The following is a 20,361-nucleotide window of genomic DNA, read 5'->3' on the forward strand; positions in this document are numbered from 1 at the left end:
AAAAGATGAACACCTTGGATGGTGCCCAGGAAAGGACAGCTTTAAGCAGCATTTTCCTGGGTGCGCTCAGAGAGAACAACACTGGGAAGTGACCTCAGCGCTCACACACGAGAGAGGTGAGCGGGCCCAGGTCTCCTGGCTCTGTCCAGTGGAAAACAACACAAGGTTGCCTACTTACACACACAGGCACCAGGTATCTGCAACATCTTAAGTAGTGATTTTTAAAAAGCAGTAACAGAATAGCCATTTAAATTATAACTGCACTGTGCATTATATGTACTGTGATCAAGAGAGGTCAGAGACAGCAAAATGTTGGCAGTGGCTGATCACCTGAGGAGGCCACGGCTGGGTGTAGAAATTAAATGAACATATGGACATTTTTATATACAACCAGGAAAATCTATTTTTATTTTAATACAAAAAACTAAGTCCAATGAACCATGACTCTAACTTGAGAAATTCAAGTATACTGCTGCCCCCTCCTCACAAGCCAAAAATCACCCAGTAAAACAACAGCCCCACCCAGCCCTGCTCCCCACCGTGAGTTCTTTACAGGCAATTCTTTTTGTAGCTCCCTTCAGGTCCCCCTCATATATCATGGCCAGAGCCCCCGGGCCTCCACATGCCGGGGGTGGCCCACGCTCTCCCCTCTCTGCACTGGCCACCAAACTGCACACTCTCCAAAACCACCAATGGTCTCTGCCTGAATATAGGTGCTCCGAGATGAACAGAAGCTGAGACTGCAGGACTTCCCTCTAACCTCGGCACCCTCTCTGCTCCTGGCTGGCTCCCTCACGTCCAGGTACCTGTTTATGAAGGTTGAGGTTGTCGATTTCGGAGAGGACCCAGCCAACACTTCCGTCCCCGCCACAAACCAGAATCCGGAATGTGTCAAACTTCTGGAACAACCGCAAGCTGCAGAGAAAAGAGAAAGGCCGTGAAATGATGTCCATTCCACAGGACAAATGACAGGCTTGTCAGTATGGGGCCGAGGCGGCCCACCTGTGCTCCTCACAGCTGACCTATACCAGAGGCGAGCATGCACAGCCCCTGCCATGTGACACCAGTTGCCTGCACGCCCCTCCAGTCAGGGTCCACTTTGTCAAGGGGACAACAGCAGCTCTGGGGTCTAGCCAACTGCTCCAACCAGGGCCACGGCCCACCCAGCAATGAGACCACTCAGCTGTGACGAGCCACTGAACCCTCTGCAGACACTGCAGGCTCAGTGGTGAGCCAACGCACCATCCCCTGCCAGGCACAGCCTTCCATGGCCCCTGCCCACGTAAGCCCACCCTGCGTCACTGTCCTTCACCTGCCACGTTCACAAGTGGCCCCTGCCGGCCTTCCCAGCATGCCCTCTGGGCTGACTGCATCACCCTGCACCCTCAGCCTTGGCACTCCCCAGCCTGCAGTCTGGCTTCCACCTGGCCCTTGTTCTGGTCATCCTGGAGCCCAGGCTGCCAGACCTGCCTGCAGGCTACATGTCCCTGCTGCAGCACATATGCCTGCACCCACTCAGTCCTCCAGTGATGTGACCCATGACACTCCCTCCTAACTCCTCGGTTTCCTTCCTGGGTTCCCCGTCACCCTGCCCCTGCCCAGCAGCATCCCCAATCAGGACACCACTGCCACTTCTGCTCACTCCTCACCCTCTTCCTGTGTGACCACATCCACAGTTTGCATCAAGGACCACACAGGTAACTCTGGATCGACAGCCTCCAGGCCACTCCTGAGCGCCGACAGTTGCACCTGTCCTCCAGAACATACCACTCTGGTATCCTAGGGCACTGCCAACAGGAAACATCCCTCCTTGGAGAATGGCAGCACCACCACCGACCCAGTCCAGAGGCCAAACCTGCCTCCTCTTACCCTGTGGCGGGCCCAGCCCCTCCTGGCAGCCTCTCCTCCATTCCCACCAAGCCATTCAGCTCAAGTCACCACTGCACTCTCACAGAGTCCCACAGAAGCCTTGCAGTCACCTCAACACCCTTCTTGAAAGCTTCCCACATGAGTTCCTAGATCTTTATAAAACACAAGCCTAGTCATGAGCCTTGCTTTATGAGGTTGCCCCTCATTTGCAGTGAGCCAGGATTACACCAGTACACTCAGCCTGGGCAACCTAGAAAGACCCTGTCTCAAAAAATAATAAAATTAAAAATAAAATAATTTCTTCATCAGCCTACTAGTGAATGCAATCCCCCACCATTCAGATAAGAAGTCTTTCTGCAGAAAACATGGGAGTGCTGCCTTTGTGGAAGCAGGCTGGAATGCTGCCATCTGTGACTGCTCTCCGATGGTGCCTGGCTCTGAGTGGGGACCAGCAACACAGCAGACACCCAGAGAACCAAGATGAGCAGCTTGTTTCTCTTACCCTCAAGCATACGCCAAGGAAACCCAGGGAGCTGGCCACGGTTCACATCAGAGCAGCCCCTGACTCCTAAATACACAGCCCTCCACTGACTCTCCCAGAAAAATACAGGCCAGACCACAGGTTCTGCAGGCACTTCCCACTAGGAGTGTCCTGGACAATCTCCCGGAAGTGCTAGTAAGCCCTCTTAGAGCTCCAACCTGGAACTGATGCTTCCAAAGGAAGAAGGAATTCGTTCAAATGGCAACATTTATGGAAGCAAATGTTTTCTACAAACTTATGAAAAGTACAAAACTACAAAGAACACACATTGGCTCTCCAGCAAGCAGAGGAACGGTCTAATCCCGTGCTGCTGAGGACAGTGGAATCACTCTGCCCCAACAACAGCCATGCATGTTCCTGCTTTACGGCACCTGCATGCCAAGCAGCCTCCTATGCCTCCCAACATGCAAACACTCCCTCCTGGCCTCGCTGGAGGGCAGCTTTTTCCTCAACGCCAGGCAGTCGTTAGAATGAAGCATGCCAGAAAAATACACCCATAGGTAGGTAGGTAGGTAGGTAGGTAGGTAGCTAGATGGATGGATAGATAGAAAATTTTAAAAGAAGAAAATACACTCACAACGTCGTAAGCAGACACATGCAGAAGGCATTTGCGCAACGGCAGGTAAAGCAGAATCCTGACTGGCTCAAAAGATGCATGTGCATGGGTGTGTGCACAAAGGCGTATGTACGTGTGTGCACGCACACGTTGTGTTCAAAGTTGGAAGGCCATGCACCTCTAATAAGAGTGGGCACCTCTGCAAGTGCAGTTTGTGGAGGAAGCAGTTCAACTTTTCTTTCCTATTTAAAACTTTGTGTCTTTGATCTTTTTTTTAACAAGCACACACCATTTACACAATTTTTAAAACTCCAAGAAAGATATATTTTACAAGCTTCCTACCCTAGGTGTGGGCCTCCGTTCATGAGGTCGAAGACCTGGGCAGGGTTCAGCAGCTGTTTGAATCTTCTGAGGAACTTCACACCCTGGTTGTCCCCACTTTTTGAATTGACGAAGACCAGTAGTGGGCTTGTGCAAGACGGAGGACAGCTGGCCTTCCAGAACCCTGGATACAAGAACGAACAGGACAGAAGAAAATCTACAGGCCCCGGGAGACACTGGGGCACCACTGATGGAATCAGCAGCAGACCCCCCAAAAGACATACACCTGACACATGCACACCTGTAAGTCAGCAAGAGGTCAGCAAACAGTTCCCCACAGCTGCTCCCCACGTGTGAGCCGGGAGCCCCATCCATCTGATCTCACATTCACAAGGTGTCCGAGTGCCACCTTGCTGCTGTCTTCTTCTCTTGATCTCCTCTGGGACACGTACCCCACATCCCCTCTTCCACCAGTACTTGTCAACAGGTGGCACCATGTCCCAGCCAGACATGAGAGCAGCTGCAAGCCAGTGTGCCAGTGTACGCTGGACAGAGATGGAACACAGCTTCAACGGCTCACATGCAGAAGGCCCCAGACCTGGGTTCCACTCCAGACCTGGGTTCCACTCAACAGCATCACCTCCATGTCAAGCGCCAGGCTCAGGTCTCAGGCCCATCTAATGGCAATGCTGTAGAATCAGGGCACCGTGTGCCAATGATCCCCACACCCCCGTTCTGTAAACTTGAGGCACTTCCTTTATACCAAGCCCCATTTAATGATCCCCACACCCCCGTTCTATAAACTTGAGGCACTTCCTTTATACCAAGCTCCATTTAATGATCCCCGCACCCCTAAACCTGAGGCCCATTTTATAGGTGGGGAACCTGGGGCTTGGCGGGCTTTGAGGATTTGCTCAGGTTCACATGGCAAGCACATACTGGATTCAGGTTTGACTCCAGAGACATTTTATCATGTTCTCTGGACACAGAAATAGCCAGAATCTGGATTCTACAGTCTGCTGGTGTGCTGGGCCATCAAAGACCCTAAGCCCAGGAGCTTCTGGGAGCTGGAAACGGGCTTTCCTTTAAGCTCATAACTTACAATTACAGTCACTTAAAAACTGGAATAGGTCTCGAGAAAAGGCCTTGTGAGGTGACTGCATTGCCGTGCAAACACCATGTAGAGTATCTGCACTTACACGAACCTCAGTCAGCTCTGCTCCCAGGCTACAACCCTGTACGACACGTTACTGTACCAAATGGGTTCCACTCAACACCATCACGTCCATGTCAAGCGCCAGGCTCGGGTCTCAGGCCCATCTAATGGCAATGCTGTAGAATCAGGGCACCATGTGTCACTCTGTGCAACTCCTCCAGCGCCCCCCACGGTTGTGCCTGACCTCTTGCTGACATCTCACCAAGAAAACCAACTCTAGAGCTGGAGAGGAGAAAGCAGGTAGAGAAGGAAGTGTGTGGAAGTGCATGAGAAGGATGAGCATGTGTGGTACCCACCGTCGGAGTCGATGCTGTTGAGAGCCGTGGGTGGGATGACTGACACTTTGCACAGGCCAAGTGGGCACTTGGTCAGCAAGGATTCTTTACATGATGTGTGAACCTGAAACAAGAGTCCCCACATCACCAAGGGTCACTGGCATCCTGTACACACACCAGAAATCCTCCTGCCCTGTAGTTGGTAAGCCAGTCACAGCAGAGGCGGGTGATTTCAGAGCTAGGCTGGCCTGCTCCCATCAAGGGCCCCGTGCCCTGGCTTTGCACTGGAGAAGGCATAGCACGGAAACACCAGGCAGGAGCCAGTCATGGTGCACACCTTGTGAGCGACAGTCCTGCACCCGAGCCTCTGGCCCTTCGACCACAGCTACCTCAAACTTTCAAGACAAGGGTGAGGGCTCCTGGGCAATATGTCTCTATGCATCGCCTGTGTCTTGGCTTCCTCCTGGTGGCCAGATGTGCTAGGCAAGTGACTGCAGCAGCCACTTCACAATGACCATCCCAGAAGCGAGTACATGGAGGCTCCATGCATCTCTCCCCAGAAGCACATCTCACCACCCAGAGCAATGATGAGACCCAGAACCTGGCAGGAGGCCACATGGGCTATGCCCCTTCCACATGGCTGTGCTCACTGTAAACACCACCCAGAGCCGACACTGCTCCGAAGGGCCTCTCCAGCTTTCCTGCTTCCACACCACCCAGGTGACCCCTCACAAGCCAGCTACAGGGCCACACGATGCAGGATACATCCGTCCCAACAACACACATCTGCGTGTGTCGAAAAGGCAGGACTAAATTCAAAAGGAAGAAACACGCCCCAAAAAAACAACTAAGAAGGAAAATGACCCAACAGGTCAAAACACCCACTCTCAGAGCGGGAGGGGCCTTGGGGATGAATTTACCAGGATCCAGCAGGTCATGTGGAGGCGCGAGGCCCGCATGGGCACTGTAGGCAGCAGGCCCTCCCCTCCAGCCCGGCGCAGGGCCCACACTCACCATGGCCTTGCACCAGAGGCAGCGCCAGTCCTGCAGGCGCAGCACGCTGCCACACGTCTTGTCGCACACGGTACACTTGGCACTCACAGGCAGGTTTCCTTCCAACCACTGGTGAGGCATCGCGATCTGCGACCAAACAGAGGCATGCACTAGGGGTGCTGCCAAGGCTCCACGTCAAGGGCAGTCGGGAGCCCTTAGACGTAAACGCTCTTTGTAACTCAGCCACCGCATTCTTCCCAGCACAAGCTCTTTCCCTGACGCCGGTGAGGGGAGGGATGGCAGGGCCTGTGAAGGGCCATCTACCCACAGCACCTGTAAGAGGTGCAAACAAGACTCACAGGGACAGGATAGAGCTCGGGGGTGTGGCGACCACACGGAGACTGCATATACTTTCCACTGTGACACCCAATGCCAGCGTTGACCATCTCCAATGAAATAGTGCTGGGGAGGGCAGGGAGGAGGCTTGCAAGGGACAACACAGGTGGGCTGCTGTGGCTCAGGGCCCCACAGGTGGTATTTCTTAACGTACCCCATCTGCATCCTCAATGATGTCCTTCCCGATCGAGGCGAGCGTGGTCCACTTGCAGTTATTGGTTGCACGCACAGCACAGCGCTTGTGGGCCTTAAATTTGCACACTGTGAGAGAAGGGACACATGAGCCTACAAGCTGTGTCTGCGCCAGGAACTTCCCATGCTGAGCAGTGCTGTGAGAACTGTCCAGCTCCAGAAAAGTCAAGGAAGGTACCAACGGCACTCTCATTTTATAACTGAAATACTGTGATACACTTAGAGGCTGGGGGCAGTGGGACCGGCGGCGGATGTGAGGCCACACATCAGGGAGAGCTGGGGATCGGTGAGCTTTCTGTCATAGGTTAGAGAGCGAGCAGCGGAGGCCTTGCAGGTTGCATCCAACCTCCATCACAACTACTCAACTCTGCCGTGTAGCACAAAAGCAGCCAGAGACAATACTTTTTTAAGGACACAAATTTGAATTTCATGTAATTTTCATGTGTCACAAAATAGGATTCTTCTTTTGATGTTTTCCAATCATTTAAAAATGTAAAAGCCAGCCTGAAGTGTGAGAGCTGTACAAAAACAGGCAGAGGCAGGGTGTGGTCCAGGCTACAGCTCACAGGCCTGCTCCAGTCGACTGCTCTTGCCACCAGACTAGACGCCCTTGCCCAAACCCTGCAGCCCTGGCCTCTAGGTCTGTAACGCACTTTCAGTCCATATACGCACAGCCCCATTCACCCGGCTGCGGAGTGCGAAACGCTGGGCCGGCAGCTGTTCCCGCAGTGCCTTTCCCTTGTGTGCTCTAGGCTTCCTCTGTTTCTCCTTTTGCCACCCACCGCTTCCCTTCTTTCCACTCTGTTTGAGCCCTATAAAAAATGATTGATGAAGGACTCTTCAGCAGGAAAAATAAACAATAATGGAATCATAGAAACTACTGTGCCCTTGGACCGCATGGGTGGCAATGGCTTCTTTACGGTGACTGGGTTTGGATTTCCAAGGCTTTATCAAGTAAAATGCCAGGCCACCTTTCCTGACAGAATAGCAAATGCACATCCATATCCATACCCTCACAGGATAGCCCATGCGATGTGACCCCAGACAGAGCCTCACGGCACACGTTGCAGTAGGTCGGCCTCGCATGGGAACAGGCGTACCAATTGTGCATCCCTGAGAAATGGTCCATGCTGTACTGGGTGGGCTGGAAGAATGAAAGGAAGAGGGCAAAGATAAGACTTCTCTTTTAAATCATAACTTGGACAAGATTAAACAAAGTATCCAAGAAAGCCTCCAAGACAGAAGAGGAGGAAGGTTTATAAAGGACAGGTCTTCCCAGAGGACAAGCAATAAGCTTTAATTGTACAAGGAACATGCTGAGAATGTGAGCTCCAGACTGTGGATTCGCACGTGGGGGACACTCAGAGAGCAGACACTGGGGTGAGGGAGGAAACAGGAGGCATTTGGAGAAGGGTATTTTCTTTTTAAACCTCAAAGTGCTCCCTGTTCTGCACAGTCTTTAATGCTGCAATCCAATCTTCCATTTCTTTTCTGTTATCGGCACACAAGATGAGCTTCCTACATGGAGTTATGACCTAGAGAAAGAAACATGGTCAACAGAACCATGAACAAAAGGCAAGTGCCGATGGCTATGAACACTTTCTTAAAACCTACCTCACATATATATAATAAATTACTATTTCACTCAGGTATTCACACTGAGCATAAAACAAAAATGGTTATCATGGATCACTAAAAATTAAGAACAACCTCAAACTAAAAAGACAGTGAAATGTAGTTTTTACATGTTCATCAGCAATTAAATTAAGTGAACATTTACAACTGCTTACTACTTAGACACAGTAGTAAGCCCTAGGAAATTTTTTTAAAAAGTAGCAACTTTGTTTTCCACTGTTTGGAAAACAGTTGCTACTGCTTCAGGGAGCCACAGTGACGTCCAGCATTTGAACAGTTTAGCGAAGTCTAGTCCACTGTAACTCTAAAATACCATAAGCATGTGTTATATATCAATATGCATCACATATAAATGTTCTTGTAGAAAACCTCAATATCAGAGTAGGCAGGACCTGAACAACTTGACAAGACATAAAGTTGTGACCTGGTAATAATCAACAAATGAAAATGATATCCATAATATGCAGTTTTTGTAAATCAGTAGGAAAAACTTCCTGAAATAAAAAAGGCTATGAACTTGCATTTCACAAAAGAAATACGTCAACATTCTTTTTTATTTTTTATTTTTTGTGGGTACATGGTAGGTATATGTGTTTATGCGGCATACAGGCACAGAATAATCACAGAGTAAATGGGGTCTCTATTGCCTCAAGCATTTATCCTTTCTCTGTGTTACAAACAATCCAAATATATTCTTAGTTATTTTTTAATGTACAGCAAATTATTAACAGTTGCCACCTGTTCTGCTATCAAATACTCCATCTTGTCTATTCTAACTATACATTTTTGTACCTATTAACCATCCTCCTAGCCCCACATAACCATCCATCTACTGCCTATCTCCATGAGTTCAACTGATTTCTTTTTTTTTTTTTTTTTTTTTCCAGTTCCCACAAGTAAGTGAGCGCATGTGAAGTCTGTTTTTCTGTGCTTGGCTTATTTCACTTAACATAAGTGCCCTCCAGTTTCATCTATGTTGTTGCAAATGACACGATCTCATTATTTTTTATGGCTGAAGAGTACTCCACTGTGTACATGTACCACATTTTCCTTATCCATTTGTCTGTTGATGGACACTTAGGCTGCTTCCAAATCTTGGCTATTGTGAATAGTGCTGCAGTAAACACGGGAGTGCAGACATCTCCTCGATATACTGATTTCCTTTCTTTTTGGTGCATACCTAGCAGTGGGGTTTCTGGATCACATGGTAGTTATATTTTTAGTTTTTTGAGGAACCTCCAAACTGTTCTCCATAGTGGCTGTACTAATTTACACTCCCATCAATGGTGTACGAGGGTTCCCTTTTCTCCACATCCTCGCCAGCATTTTTATTGACTGTCTTTTGGATGAAAGTCATTGGAACTGGGGTAAGACAGTATCTCATTGTAGTTTTTATTTGCATTTCTCTGATGATCAGTGATATCGAGCACTTTTTCATATACCTACTTGCCATATGTATGTCTTTTTTTGAGAAATGTCTATTCAGATCTTTTGCTTATTTTTTAATTGGATGATTAGATTTTTCCCTTTTGGATTATTTGAGCTCCCAATTTATTCTGGTTATAATCATTCATCAGAGGAATAGTTTGCAAATATTTTCTCACATTCTGTAGGCTGTCTCCTTACGCTGTGGTTTCCTTTGCTGTGCAGGAATTTTCTAACTTGTTAAAAACAGGAGCATTTTTCACTGTTTCCTTTGCTGTGCAGGAGCTTTAATCATCTGTCCACTTTTTGCTTTCGTTGCCTGTGCTTGTGGGAATTACTCAAGAAACCTTTGCCCAGTCCAACGTCCTGAAAAATTTCCCCAGTGTTTTCTTTTAATAGTTTCATACTTTGAGGTCTTAGATATAAGTTTTTAATCCATTTTGATTTCATGTTTGTATATGGCAAGAGACAGGAGTGTAGTTTCATTCTTCTGTATATGGGTAACCGGTTTTCCCAGCACCATTTAGTGAAGAGACTGTCCTTTCCTCAGTATATGTTCCTGGTACCTTTGTCAAAAATGTGTTCACTGTGGATGCATGAATATATTTCTGGGTTCTCTATTCTGTTCCATTGGTCTGTGTCTGTTTTTATGCCAGTACTCTGCTGTTTGGGTTAGCATAGCTCTGTAGCATAATGTGAAGTCAGAAAATATGATCCTCTAGTTTTTCATAAGGATAATTTTGCCTATTCTGGGTCTTATGGCTATTTTGGTTCCATATAAATTTTAGAATTATTTTTTCCATTTCTGTATAGAGTGTCATTGGTATTTTAATAGGAATTGCACTGAATCTGTAGATTACTTTGGGTAATACAAACATTTTCACAATGTTGATTCTTCCAGTCCATGAACATGCAGTATCTTTCTATTTTTTGTGTGTTCTCTTCTATTTCTTGTAGAAATCTCTCACTTCTTAACTCCTAGGTATTTTATTTTAATTTGTAACTACTATAAACGGGATTACTTTCTTAATTTCTTTTTTCAGATTGTGCACTGTTGGTACATATAGAAATGTTACTGAGTTTTGCATATTGATTTTGAATCCTGCAACTCTACTGAATTTGTTTCTCAGTTTTAATAGTGCTTTTTTTGGTGGGGGTCTTTAGGTTTTTCCATATATAAGATCACCTCATCTGCAAACAAGAATTTTACTTCTTCCTTTCCAATTTGGATGTCCTTTCTTTTTTTTTTTTTTGTTTGATTGCTCTAGCTAGGACATCCTCACAGAAGAAATACAAAATGGATAATAAGCAAGCAAAAAGCTGCTTAATCACTCTAGTCATCAGAGAATGCAAATGAAAACAGCAATCTATTTTTCGCCCATGGGATTGGCAAAGTTTTAAAAGATGACTATCCAGTACTGACAAATGTGTGGGGGAGAAGAGTTCTCCTCAAGCACTGATAAGAGGTAAACAGGACATAAACTTTTTAGAGAAAAAAGTTGATAATGTGTACCAAAATTCTGAAGGGTTTTAATCTTTTTTTACTTAATTTTGTTTTATAATGATCATATAAATGGAGTTCCAAAGTCAAATCTACAAACAAGATAGATTCAGAAATCTAGCTTTTATATCTCTCCCCTCTATCCCGGTTCCCATAGGTTGCTTTACCAAAAGGAGGGGGAGGAGGAGGGGGGGGAGAAAGAGAGAGAGAGAGAGAGAGAGAGAGAGAGAGAGAGAGAGAGAGAGAGAGAGAGAGAGAATGGTTTCTCCCTCCATTTTTACGATACACGCAAACATGTACACCATACTGTCCCCTATGTAAACAGCAGCATGGACACTTTTCTCCAACCCTGCCTTTCCATTTAATTACGTATCCCAGCCATCACTCCTTAGCAATACCCAGAGCTTCTTCATTCTTTCCTTCAGTGGCACAGTACTCCACTCTATAGAACTCAGCCAGTGCCCTATGAATGGTAATTTTGCTCATTTAAAACTCTTTGCTATTTCTCATAATGATGTCATGAATTATCTTTACAAGGATCTTTTCCTCTTTTTACCAGTGTATCTTTGGGGTAAATTCCTAGAAGTAGAACTACTCCGACAAAGAGTAGTTTGGATTTCCAAGGCTTTATCAAGTAAAATGCCAGGCCACCTTTCCTGACAGAATAACAAATACACATCCATACCCTGTAATGTACATGTAATTTTGCTAGCTATTGCCAAATTACCCCCACAGGGGCTGTACCATTTTGCATTCTCACCAACAGTGTTAGGAAAATGCTTGCTTCCCCATGGATTCCAACAGATTATGTTATTTAACTTTTAGATTTCGGCACATCTCATAGCTTTAATTTACATTAAGAAGACCCAATTTAGGAATACCTAATATAAATTATTAAATAACCACGTTTCTGGCTCAGAAAACATAGAAACTGTGCTTTACAGGGAGATTCTCCAGCGACCAAGTTTCATGGCAGAGGGGATAAATGAAATTGGGTCGATGGCACATGGTTCGCTTATCCTTCCACATATCCTGGGCTGGTGGGAGAAGAACACCTGGGGCCAGGCTGGGTGTGAGAAGCAGCAGAGCTGGGAGAGACTGAGGGAGGAGGAGAGACAGCAAAGACAGTCCTGGAGGAGCCGTCGGCCTTCTGCCCTGCTGTTGTTCAAGATTGGAGAGTGCCATGAACAGCCCCTCTCCCTCCAGAGGACACCCCCTGGCTTAGCAGATGCTTGGAGGAGTCTCTTCTAAGTCCTGGGATTCTAAGTACATGGTGGGCAAAGTTCCTCCCCTCACAGAACTCAGTGGGGAGAGGCAGGCAATCAACTATTTCCCACACTGAGTCAGCCGTGAAGACAACAAAGTGGGCCCTGAGAGTGGGACCGGGGGGTCTCTGGACAACCACTCGGGGACGGCCATGGGAGACTGGGAGCTGCCAAGGCCGGGCAGGTGCATCAGTCATGGGCATCATCCCTGTCTACCTATCAAGTCTGAGCACATGTCCCTAATTGTTCACTCTGGGTGAGTTTTAATATTTGAATACTTTTGTCAGCATAATAAATACAATAAGAGAAAGATAACATACCTTGCTTTGCATAATTCAGGGATTCTATTAGGAGTCATGCAACAGGATATTTACAGAAGATAACTATGAAATGTTTTCGGTCCTGGGTCTACTACTCCCACAGCAGCTTTTACGAGCTGAAGCACCACCTTTGCTCCAGAACTCAGCCACGGCATTTAAGAAAATGGATCTTTGGGCCCACCTGCCCCACACGCTGAAGGAGACGGTTTACTAGAATTGCTTCGTGGGTATTGGGCACTACTAGGCAGCAAATTACAGAGAAAAGCATTAGGTTTAAAGACAGTGAGTTAATGATACAAGTGATCAGTGGCATCCCTGCCTTCATCTGTGCTATTGTCTGTGGACAATAAACACTGAGCAACAGATAAATGTCAAAGAATCTGAGTTCTGGCTTCTAAGGAAAAAACAAAACAAAACTCTTATTTGTGCCTGTTCTGTTGTGAAGAAGCCTGAGACAGATCCAGATCTGAATCCCATCTGGCCACTGATAAATTTGGGAAATGGGGACAGACCCTCTTTGCTTCTCACTGAGAAAGGTGATGACAGAAGCAACCTGCAGGGCTGTGGTGAAACTAAGCAGGACCAAATGTATAGAGGGCCTGGCACATCCCTGAGTCTGAAGTCCTTGCCAGCTGTATAACTTACAGCAGGTGCTTCTCCACCCTGGGCCTCCATTGCCCCATCTGTAAACCGGGGCTATGAAGAGCAGTGCTGCATCCTAGCCTTGTTGTTGTGAGGTGCCATTTGGTGCAACCTCATACTGTCCTGGGAGAGCACCTCGCACTGTCACTATCAGTGCTACCTCAGGCCCAAAGCCCTCAGCTTTGGCATCATCATTTGACACTGCCAAGACCACTTTCCCATGTGGGCGTCTTCCTTGAGACTGCTCTGTTGTCAATGGTCCACCCTCCCAAACCACAACAAATATCACAGAAGAGTCCCACCAAATAAGTCAGAATCCAAGTTTCTTAGCTGCCCACAAAGGGGACACAACTGGGCCTGCCTTCTCTATGTCAGTCCCCAGCTGCACACAGGAGACTTGTCATGACTCACATGTCCATGCCATGCCTTCAGGTCCTCAGCACACCCCTCCTGGCAAGCTCCAGCCCCCACACCAGCCAGCAGGCAAGGAGGCACCCCTCAGACAAGAGCCTGCCTCATCTTCCTGCTCCCCTAACACCAGCCACAGTCCAACTCCTGATAGGGGAGAGTGAGACTCTTTGGGAGGCTCATTCTAGGGGATGTTCTGAGCAGTACCTCCTATTCAATCCCTTGATTTGGGAGACGGCGTGGGCAGGAAGGACCCAGGAAAGAAAGCGGGGGCTGGATACGGGCCCTCAGGCTATGTCTTCCTGGCTGTGCACCTTGCCTACCAGGGCAGGTGGCAGGTGCAGGGAGATGCTCTAAGGAATACTAAGAGCGTCCCTATGATCTGGACTGCAGCCATAACTACTGGCAACCAAAGAATGGTGCAAAAAAGCTGAAACTATCTTCAAAATCCAGCCTTCACAAAGAAAAGACTTTGGAGACTAAGAGATGGTTCATTATTTTTCAAGCAAATATATAAAGTAAGAAATAGTTCACATCCCTAAATCAACTTAAAAGATAATTGCAAATCAAAAATAGGGCAATAAGGCTAGGCACAGTGGCTCACATCTGTAATCCCAGCACTTTGGGAGGCGAGGCAGGTAGATCAGTTGAGGTCAGGAGTTTGAGACCACTGGTCAACATGGTGAAACCCCATCTCTAACTAAAAATACAAAAATAAGCTGGGCATGGTGGCACACACCTGTAATCCCAGCTACTTGGGAGGCTAAGGTAGGAGGATCACCTGAACCTGGGAGGCGGAGGTTGTAGTGAGCCAAGATCACACCCACTGTACTCCAGCCTGGACGACAGAGTGAGACCTTGTCTCAAAAAAAGAAAAAAAAAAAGTAGGGCAATAAACTGAACTTGACAGGACAAATCAAAGACATCCCAGGGACTCAACAGGCCAGGCTGTAGGACATGCCACCAAGGAAAAGAGAAGAGCTGCATCAGAGAGCAAGAAGACAGGTGGCTGCATGGGAACCCACACACTGGAGAAAGAAAACATCCTCAGATCTTGATGCTGGAAAGACTAGAGAAAGAAACACAGTATCACAGAGGAGAGTGGATAAAACGGTGGCTGCATTCCTCACAGAATCCTGAGGCAGGCTAGAACAGCCATAGACAGATTTGAATTTTTAGACACCTGCTGGAAATCTCCTGAAGGTAACAGAACTTAAAAATCAATAAGAAAAGAGAAGACAGACTAATAGTAGAATGGACGAAAGTCTTGAACAGTTATTTCACAAATGGCCAATAAAGCACATGACCCAGTGATCAATTTGATTAGTCATCAGGGAAACAGAAATTAAAGCCACAGGGTGATGCATCTCTCACAATGGTTGAGCCGAAACAGACAATATTAAGTGCTGACGACAGTGCAATTTGGTGCAACTACTTCCAAAAACAGTTGAACTCATATATACCCTGTGACCCAGCAATTCCACCCACCCACCCCACAGAAATGCAAACAGGTATCTTCCTCATCAAGGCATACACAAGAATGTTCATAGCATCACTTCTCTAAATAGGCCTACAGTGAATAAACTACAGTATATTAATACCTTGGGAGACACACAATAATGCAATGAATCTTACAATAGTGAAAGAAATAAGCCTGACTCAGGACAACATATACTGCATAATTTCCTTATGCATTACATAAAGTTAAAAAAACAGACATAACTTATCTATAGTGTTAGATGCTAGCTTCTCCTAACAGCTGCTTTGATGGGAGAGGCACACAGGGGGGTTTCTGGGGACTACAATGTTCTCCATGGTCGGGAACAGTCACCAAGCTGTATGCCTGTTAACAAGTACACTCCTCCATGTGCATGCTGCACCTCAGTAAAAGAGGATACAGAACTTGAGATTTCTCAAAAACGTATAACCACATAACTCAAAAGAAAGGTGTGCAGAGCTGCCCAGACTCTTGGACAAAAATCTGGTTAGAAAATAACTATACAAGAGACAGGGAGAGAAAGGTGAAACACATGCATCAATATGAGAGTCCAGCAGAGCTACGTTAAAACTGTGTTAGAGATGGATCTTCAACGTATGAAAAATCATTCAGTCTTACTCATAAGACAAATGCAAATTAGGAGATCTCATTTTTCATTTCATACAGATCAAATGTTTGATAACATGGTCTACTGATTCTCACACATTGGAGCAAAATTTAATACAATCTCTGGAAACTATTTGGTAAAATTCGTCAAACTTTAAAATATACACCTGTGTCTCATCAACTGTGCTTCTATAAATTTATCCTCTCCTGTATCTTCGTGAGAAATTTCATACTGTATATACAAGTTTAGTCATGGTAGAACTCACTAAAAGACAAAAGATTTGAAACCAAACAAATGCTGATCACTATAAGGCTGGTAGAGACTGGCTACAGTAATGACAGTACATTCATAAACAGAAAACTATGCAGCCACTAAAACGCCTGAAGCTACTCTACATGTTCTTATATGAAACAACCTCTAAGACACACTGTTTATAGATAAAAGCCAAATGCAGGAAGAGTATGGGCACAGAGAAAAAACTAATATTAGTCATCTCTAACTGAGGGGACCTCTGAGTGGCTGGGCAACACTTCATACCTTTTTAGTCTTACGATTTCTGTACCACGTGCATGTGTAGTCAATCCAAAAATGAGCTACTAAAACAGAAATAAAGTCTTAGGTTTACAATGTATGTTAAGGACAAAGAAACAAGCCTTAAAATTCTATTTGAAAGAAGAACTTTTGTTTCTATTCTTGATTCAAGTACATGATCTTCCAAGAGATATGAGAAAATACCTTTCTACTCCAAATGATTTGCCAAGCCAGACAAAATGTCCTCCCATGTCCTGGGAAGAATTAGCCCCGGGGGTTTTTAAACCACAGGAGTGATCGCTGAGAAATCACAGTGAAAAAGGAGACATACTGGAAACAGACAGGCATGATTTCTCAAATGGAAAAGAAGGTGGACCCTGGCTTACGTGCACACAGCAGCTGATATAACAAGGGGCAGCTTTAGCTAACATGGACGGGGCACAAAGAATGTCTCAGCAATCCACCAGGTGTTTTCCAGGTAACTGCTCCATTCGGCTTCTCCACAACCTGATGAACTCTGCTAAGGGGCCTGCTCACTCCCACAGCAAATGAGCTGATGTGGCCAGGACACCAGGCAGGCTGGCTCCAGGCTGAGCCCCAGACCTCCATCCTTCAGCCTCTCCTCATCTGGGTGGTACCTCAGACCAGGGCCAGTGGGCACGAGGCAGGGAAGCAACTGGCACTCACCACAGCTCTCCCAAGTTCACTCAGTACAAGCGGTGTCTGGCACATTTCATTTCCTTTCTGGCAGGGTGACTGGCTTGGAGGATCAGCACAAGCATGATATCAACATCTCATTAAGTCATCTGGCTAGCTGCCCCTCCCACTCTGACCAGCTTTCCCAAGAGTTCAAAATAGAAGGTGGAGAAATAAGATCTGGAGGATAATGACAAGGGCAGTTCACTGATTCACATCAGGCTGAATCACAGCACCCAAATGGCCACATCCTGTCCAACCATTTGTAACCACGAATTTGGACGTGCAGGGACCTGGACGTGGATCTCATTCATAAATGACACTTAAAATGACAAAAAGATCAAGGTCCTGCAAACTGTGTCATGTTGGAACCACAGGCCAACCTAAAAGACCTACAAGTAATTAATGTGAGGCCTGGAGCCCACGATGGTCCAACGGTCATGATGAGCAAGCAGGGATGAGTGGAGCACAACATTTCGGCTGGACCCCCTCTTCACTTTTCACAGATCCAAGTTCAGATGACATGGAGGTATTTTCCCCACTGCTCTCACTGAGAACTGAAAACTGTGGGCATTAGAAAATCAACACAAGAAGACCCTGAAAGGTAGAGAGAAGGTGGCAGTCTGACGAGGGTCTTGGCCCAAGGGATGACACAGTGGTGGCCCTCTGGGTTTTTTTAATCTGGTAAACCCTAGACTTGGAGCTAAAGAAGCAGAAGCCAAAAACAGTGATGCATACTGGGGGGGTAGGTGGAAAGCCCCAACAAAAGCCTGCTCTTCCAGGCCAAGGAGCCAAGAAGCGGGCAGTCAGACAAGACAGAAATTGACAATGGCAATAACACCCACCTTACTCTAGCCAGCGTGCAAGAAGAAACCATGCCCACCCCACTCCCAGGCCGCAGCCAGGCGCTCCAGCACTTGCCTGTCAGAGTATCCAGAGAAGGCCAAGCAGAGAGCTAGGACGTTTCTCCTGCCACCTGGAAATGAGTCCTCACCCCTCACAGTGCCTCACCCCTCACAGTGCAAGAGGAGATATGCAAGTGGCAATTAAGCACACAGAAGATACTCAAAATCCTTAGCCATCAGCGAAACGCACTGAACGCACGAGAGAACCCCATGCAACTATCACGATGGCTACAATAGAAACTAGTGCCAACACCACCTGCTGGAGAGAATATGGAGAAAGAGGATCTTATATTGGGTGGGATATAAAATGTTACAGCCGCTCTGCAAAACAGTTCGGCAGTTTCTTAAAAAACCAAGCATGCGACTGGCATATGACCCAGCAATTGCACCCTTCAGCATTTATCTCAGAGAAATGAAGATCTATGTTTGCACGGAAACCTACTCAGGAGTGTTTACAGTAGTAGCTTTATTCATGATCAACAAAAGCTGGAAACTATTCGAATGCCCTTCAGTGGGTGAATGATTAACAAACTGTGGCGCACCATGGAACACTACTCAGTATGAACTGTGGCACACCCATGAAACACTACTCAGTAACGAACTGTGGCACACCCGTGGAACGCTATTCAGTAACGAACTGTGGTACACTCGTGGAACGCTACTCAGTAACGAACCGTGGTGCACCCGTGGAACGCTACTCAGTAACGAACTGTGGCGCACCCGTGGAACGCTACTCAGTAACGAACTGTGGCGCACCCGTGGAACGCTACTCAGTAACGAACTGAGGCGCACCCGTGGAACGCTATTCAGTAACAATGTGGCACGCCCATGGAACGCTACTCAGTAACGAACTGTGGTACACCCGTGGAACGCTACTCAGTAACGAACTGTGGCACACCCGTGGAATGCTACTCAGTAACGAACTGTGGCGCACCCGTGGAACGCTATTCAGTAACAATGTGACACACCCGTGGGACACTACTCAGTAACGAATTGTGGCGCATCGTGGGACGCTACTCAGTAACAAACTGTGGCGCACCCGTGGGACTCTACTCAGTAACGAACTGTGGCGCACCCGTGGAATACTACTCAGTAATCAACTGTGGTGGACCCATGGAATATTACTCAGTAACAAACTGTGGTGCACCCATGGAATACTACTCAGTAACCAACTGTGGTACACCTGTGGAATACTACTCAGTAACAAACTGTGGTGTACTGTGGAATGCTACTCAGTAATAAACTGTGGTACACCTGTGGAATACTACTCAGTAATAAAAAGGAACAATGACTGATACACTCATCAACCTGAATGAGGCTCCAGGGAATTACGATGAGTGAAAACTCTAACTCCAAAGGTTACATACTGTAAAATTCCATTTATATAATGTCTTGAAAAGACCAAATTATAGAAATGGAGAACAGATGAGTGGTGGCCAGGGGTTACAGAGGGACATGTGGGAAGCCATAAAAGGGCACAAGGAGGGTCCCTGTGGTATGGAGGCTACTGATCTCCACTGTAACGAGGTTAGTATCCTGGGTGTGACACTGTACTGGGGTTGTGTTACCACTGCAGGAAACTGGGTAAAAGGCACAAAGAATCTCAAAATAAAAGCTTTAATTAAAAATAAGCAACCACCACGAACAATATTTAAGTTTAAACTGGGAAAACCAAAGCGTAACTCCAGAGCAATGCTGTTTCTTAAGGGTAAAGATGTACGTGGGCAGCACAAGTTAAAAGTGTAATCTTATCTAAAGTCCTGTATTTGTAGTTAGTGCAAACCATGAAACATCTGACGCCAAGAAAATATTACGTGGACACAGCTGACACACCTTTGGTACACATTCTCAAAGAAAAGGACCAGGTCCTCTACGTCAGAAGGGCTGGGGAGAAATGCCAGCCGCCCTGCTTGTCCCTGAGCCTGAGTTCAAGCACACACAGGAGTGTCATAAACTGCGCCCTCCAGCTGAGGGGCTCATTTTGCTATCAGCTGTGACACGTGGCCTGCGTACTTGAGCCTGCACGAGGCAAGGCCCCGGAAATGGCAGGGTTCATTTCTAAACACAACAGTGCTTGAACAATCAGTGGAGCTATGTAACCTGAGGAGCTCAGCCATGAAGGGAGGATGTCAGAATCATAGGCTCCTGCCCTCCAACAGTAATGCGCTTCCTGGGTGGGGCGGGCCAGTCCAGCACCCACTGCTGCAATACTATTGTATGCTCTGGGAGCGGCCAAGATGCTGCCAAGACAAGGCCCCAAAAGGAGCTGCCTCTGCAGCCCCAGAGCCCACTGGCCACAGCCCTTGGGGTCCTACTACACACTTGGGGCCTCGAGGTCCTCCTGCCACTGCCTCCCAGAGGCCGGTGACTCTGCCCCAACCCCCCAACCTCCCAAGTCAGAAACCGCTCCCTCAACTTCACCTCCTCTCCTGTGCTATCTTCATCAATGGGCTGCAAATCCTTTCTTTCTTCCGCAGAAATAAACTCAGGCAGTCTTTCACTTGAGCAAACAGAAAAGACCCCTGCTCCTGTGGAGGTTACATTTGAATGCAGGCAGTAAATACTTATT

At 46.9% G+C, this 20,361-nt stretch overlaps 1 protein-coding gene across 8 annotated transcripts in view; it reads right to left on the bottom strand.

Moving 5' to 3' along the window:
• The window catches only part of DGKD (diacylglycerol kinase delta), a 118,420-nt gene that overhangs the window by 29,398 nt on the left and 68,661 nt on the right, over positions 1 to 20,361 (bottom strand). For all 8 annotated transcript variants that reach the window (XM_012434141.3, XM_012434140.3, XM_064372875.1 and 5 more), the window contains 7 exons: positions 7,790 to 7,894; positions 7,371 to 7,503; positions 6,322 to 6,428; positions 5,793 to 5,918; positions 4,800 to 4,902; positions 3,309 to 3,471; positions 807 to 915 (listed from right to left, as the gene is read on the bottom strand). In XM_012434141.3, the coding sequence (XP_012289564.2) occupies positions 807 to 915; positions 3,309 to 3,471; positions 4,800 to 4,902; positions 5,793 to 5,918; positions 6,322 to 6,428; positions 7,371 to 7,503; positions 7,790 to 7,894 (846 nt within the window). The remainder of the gene's footprint in view (positions 1 to 806; positions 916 to 3,308; positions 3,472 to 4,799; positions 4,903 to 5,792; positions 5,919 to 6,321; positions 6,429 to 7,370; positions 7,504 to 7,789; positions 7,895 to 20,361) is intronic.

Source organism: Aotus nancymaae, unplaced genomic scaffold, assembly GCF_030222135.1.
Source record: "Aotus nancymaae isolate 86718 unplaced genomic scaffold, 86718_ANA_hifiasm-v0.15.2.pri h1tg000008l, whole genome shotgun sequence".
Classification (NCBI taxonomy): Eukaryota; Metazoa; Chordata; class Mammalia; order Primates; family Aotidae; genus Aotus; species Aotus nancymaae.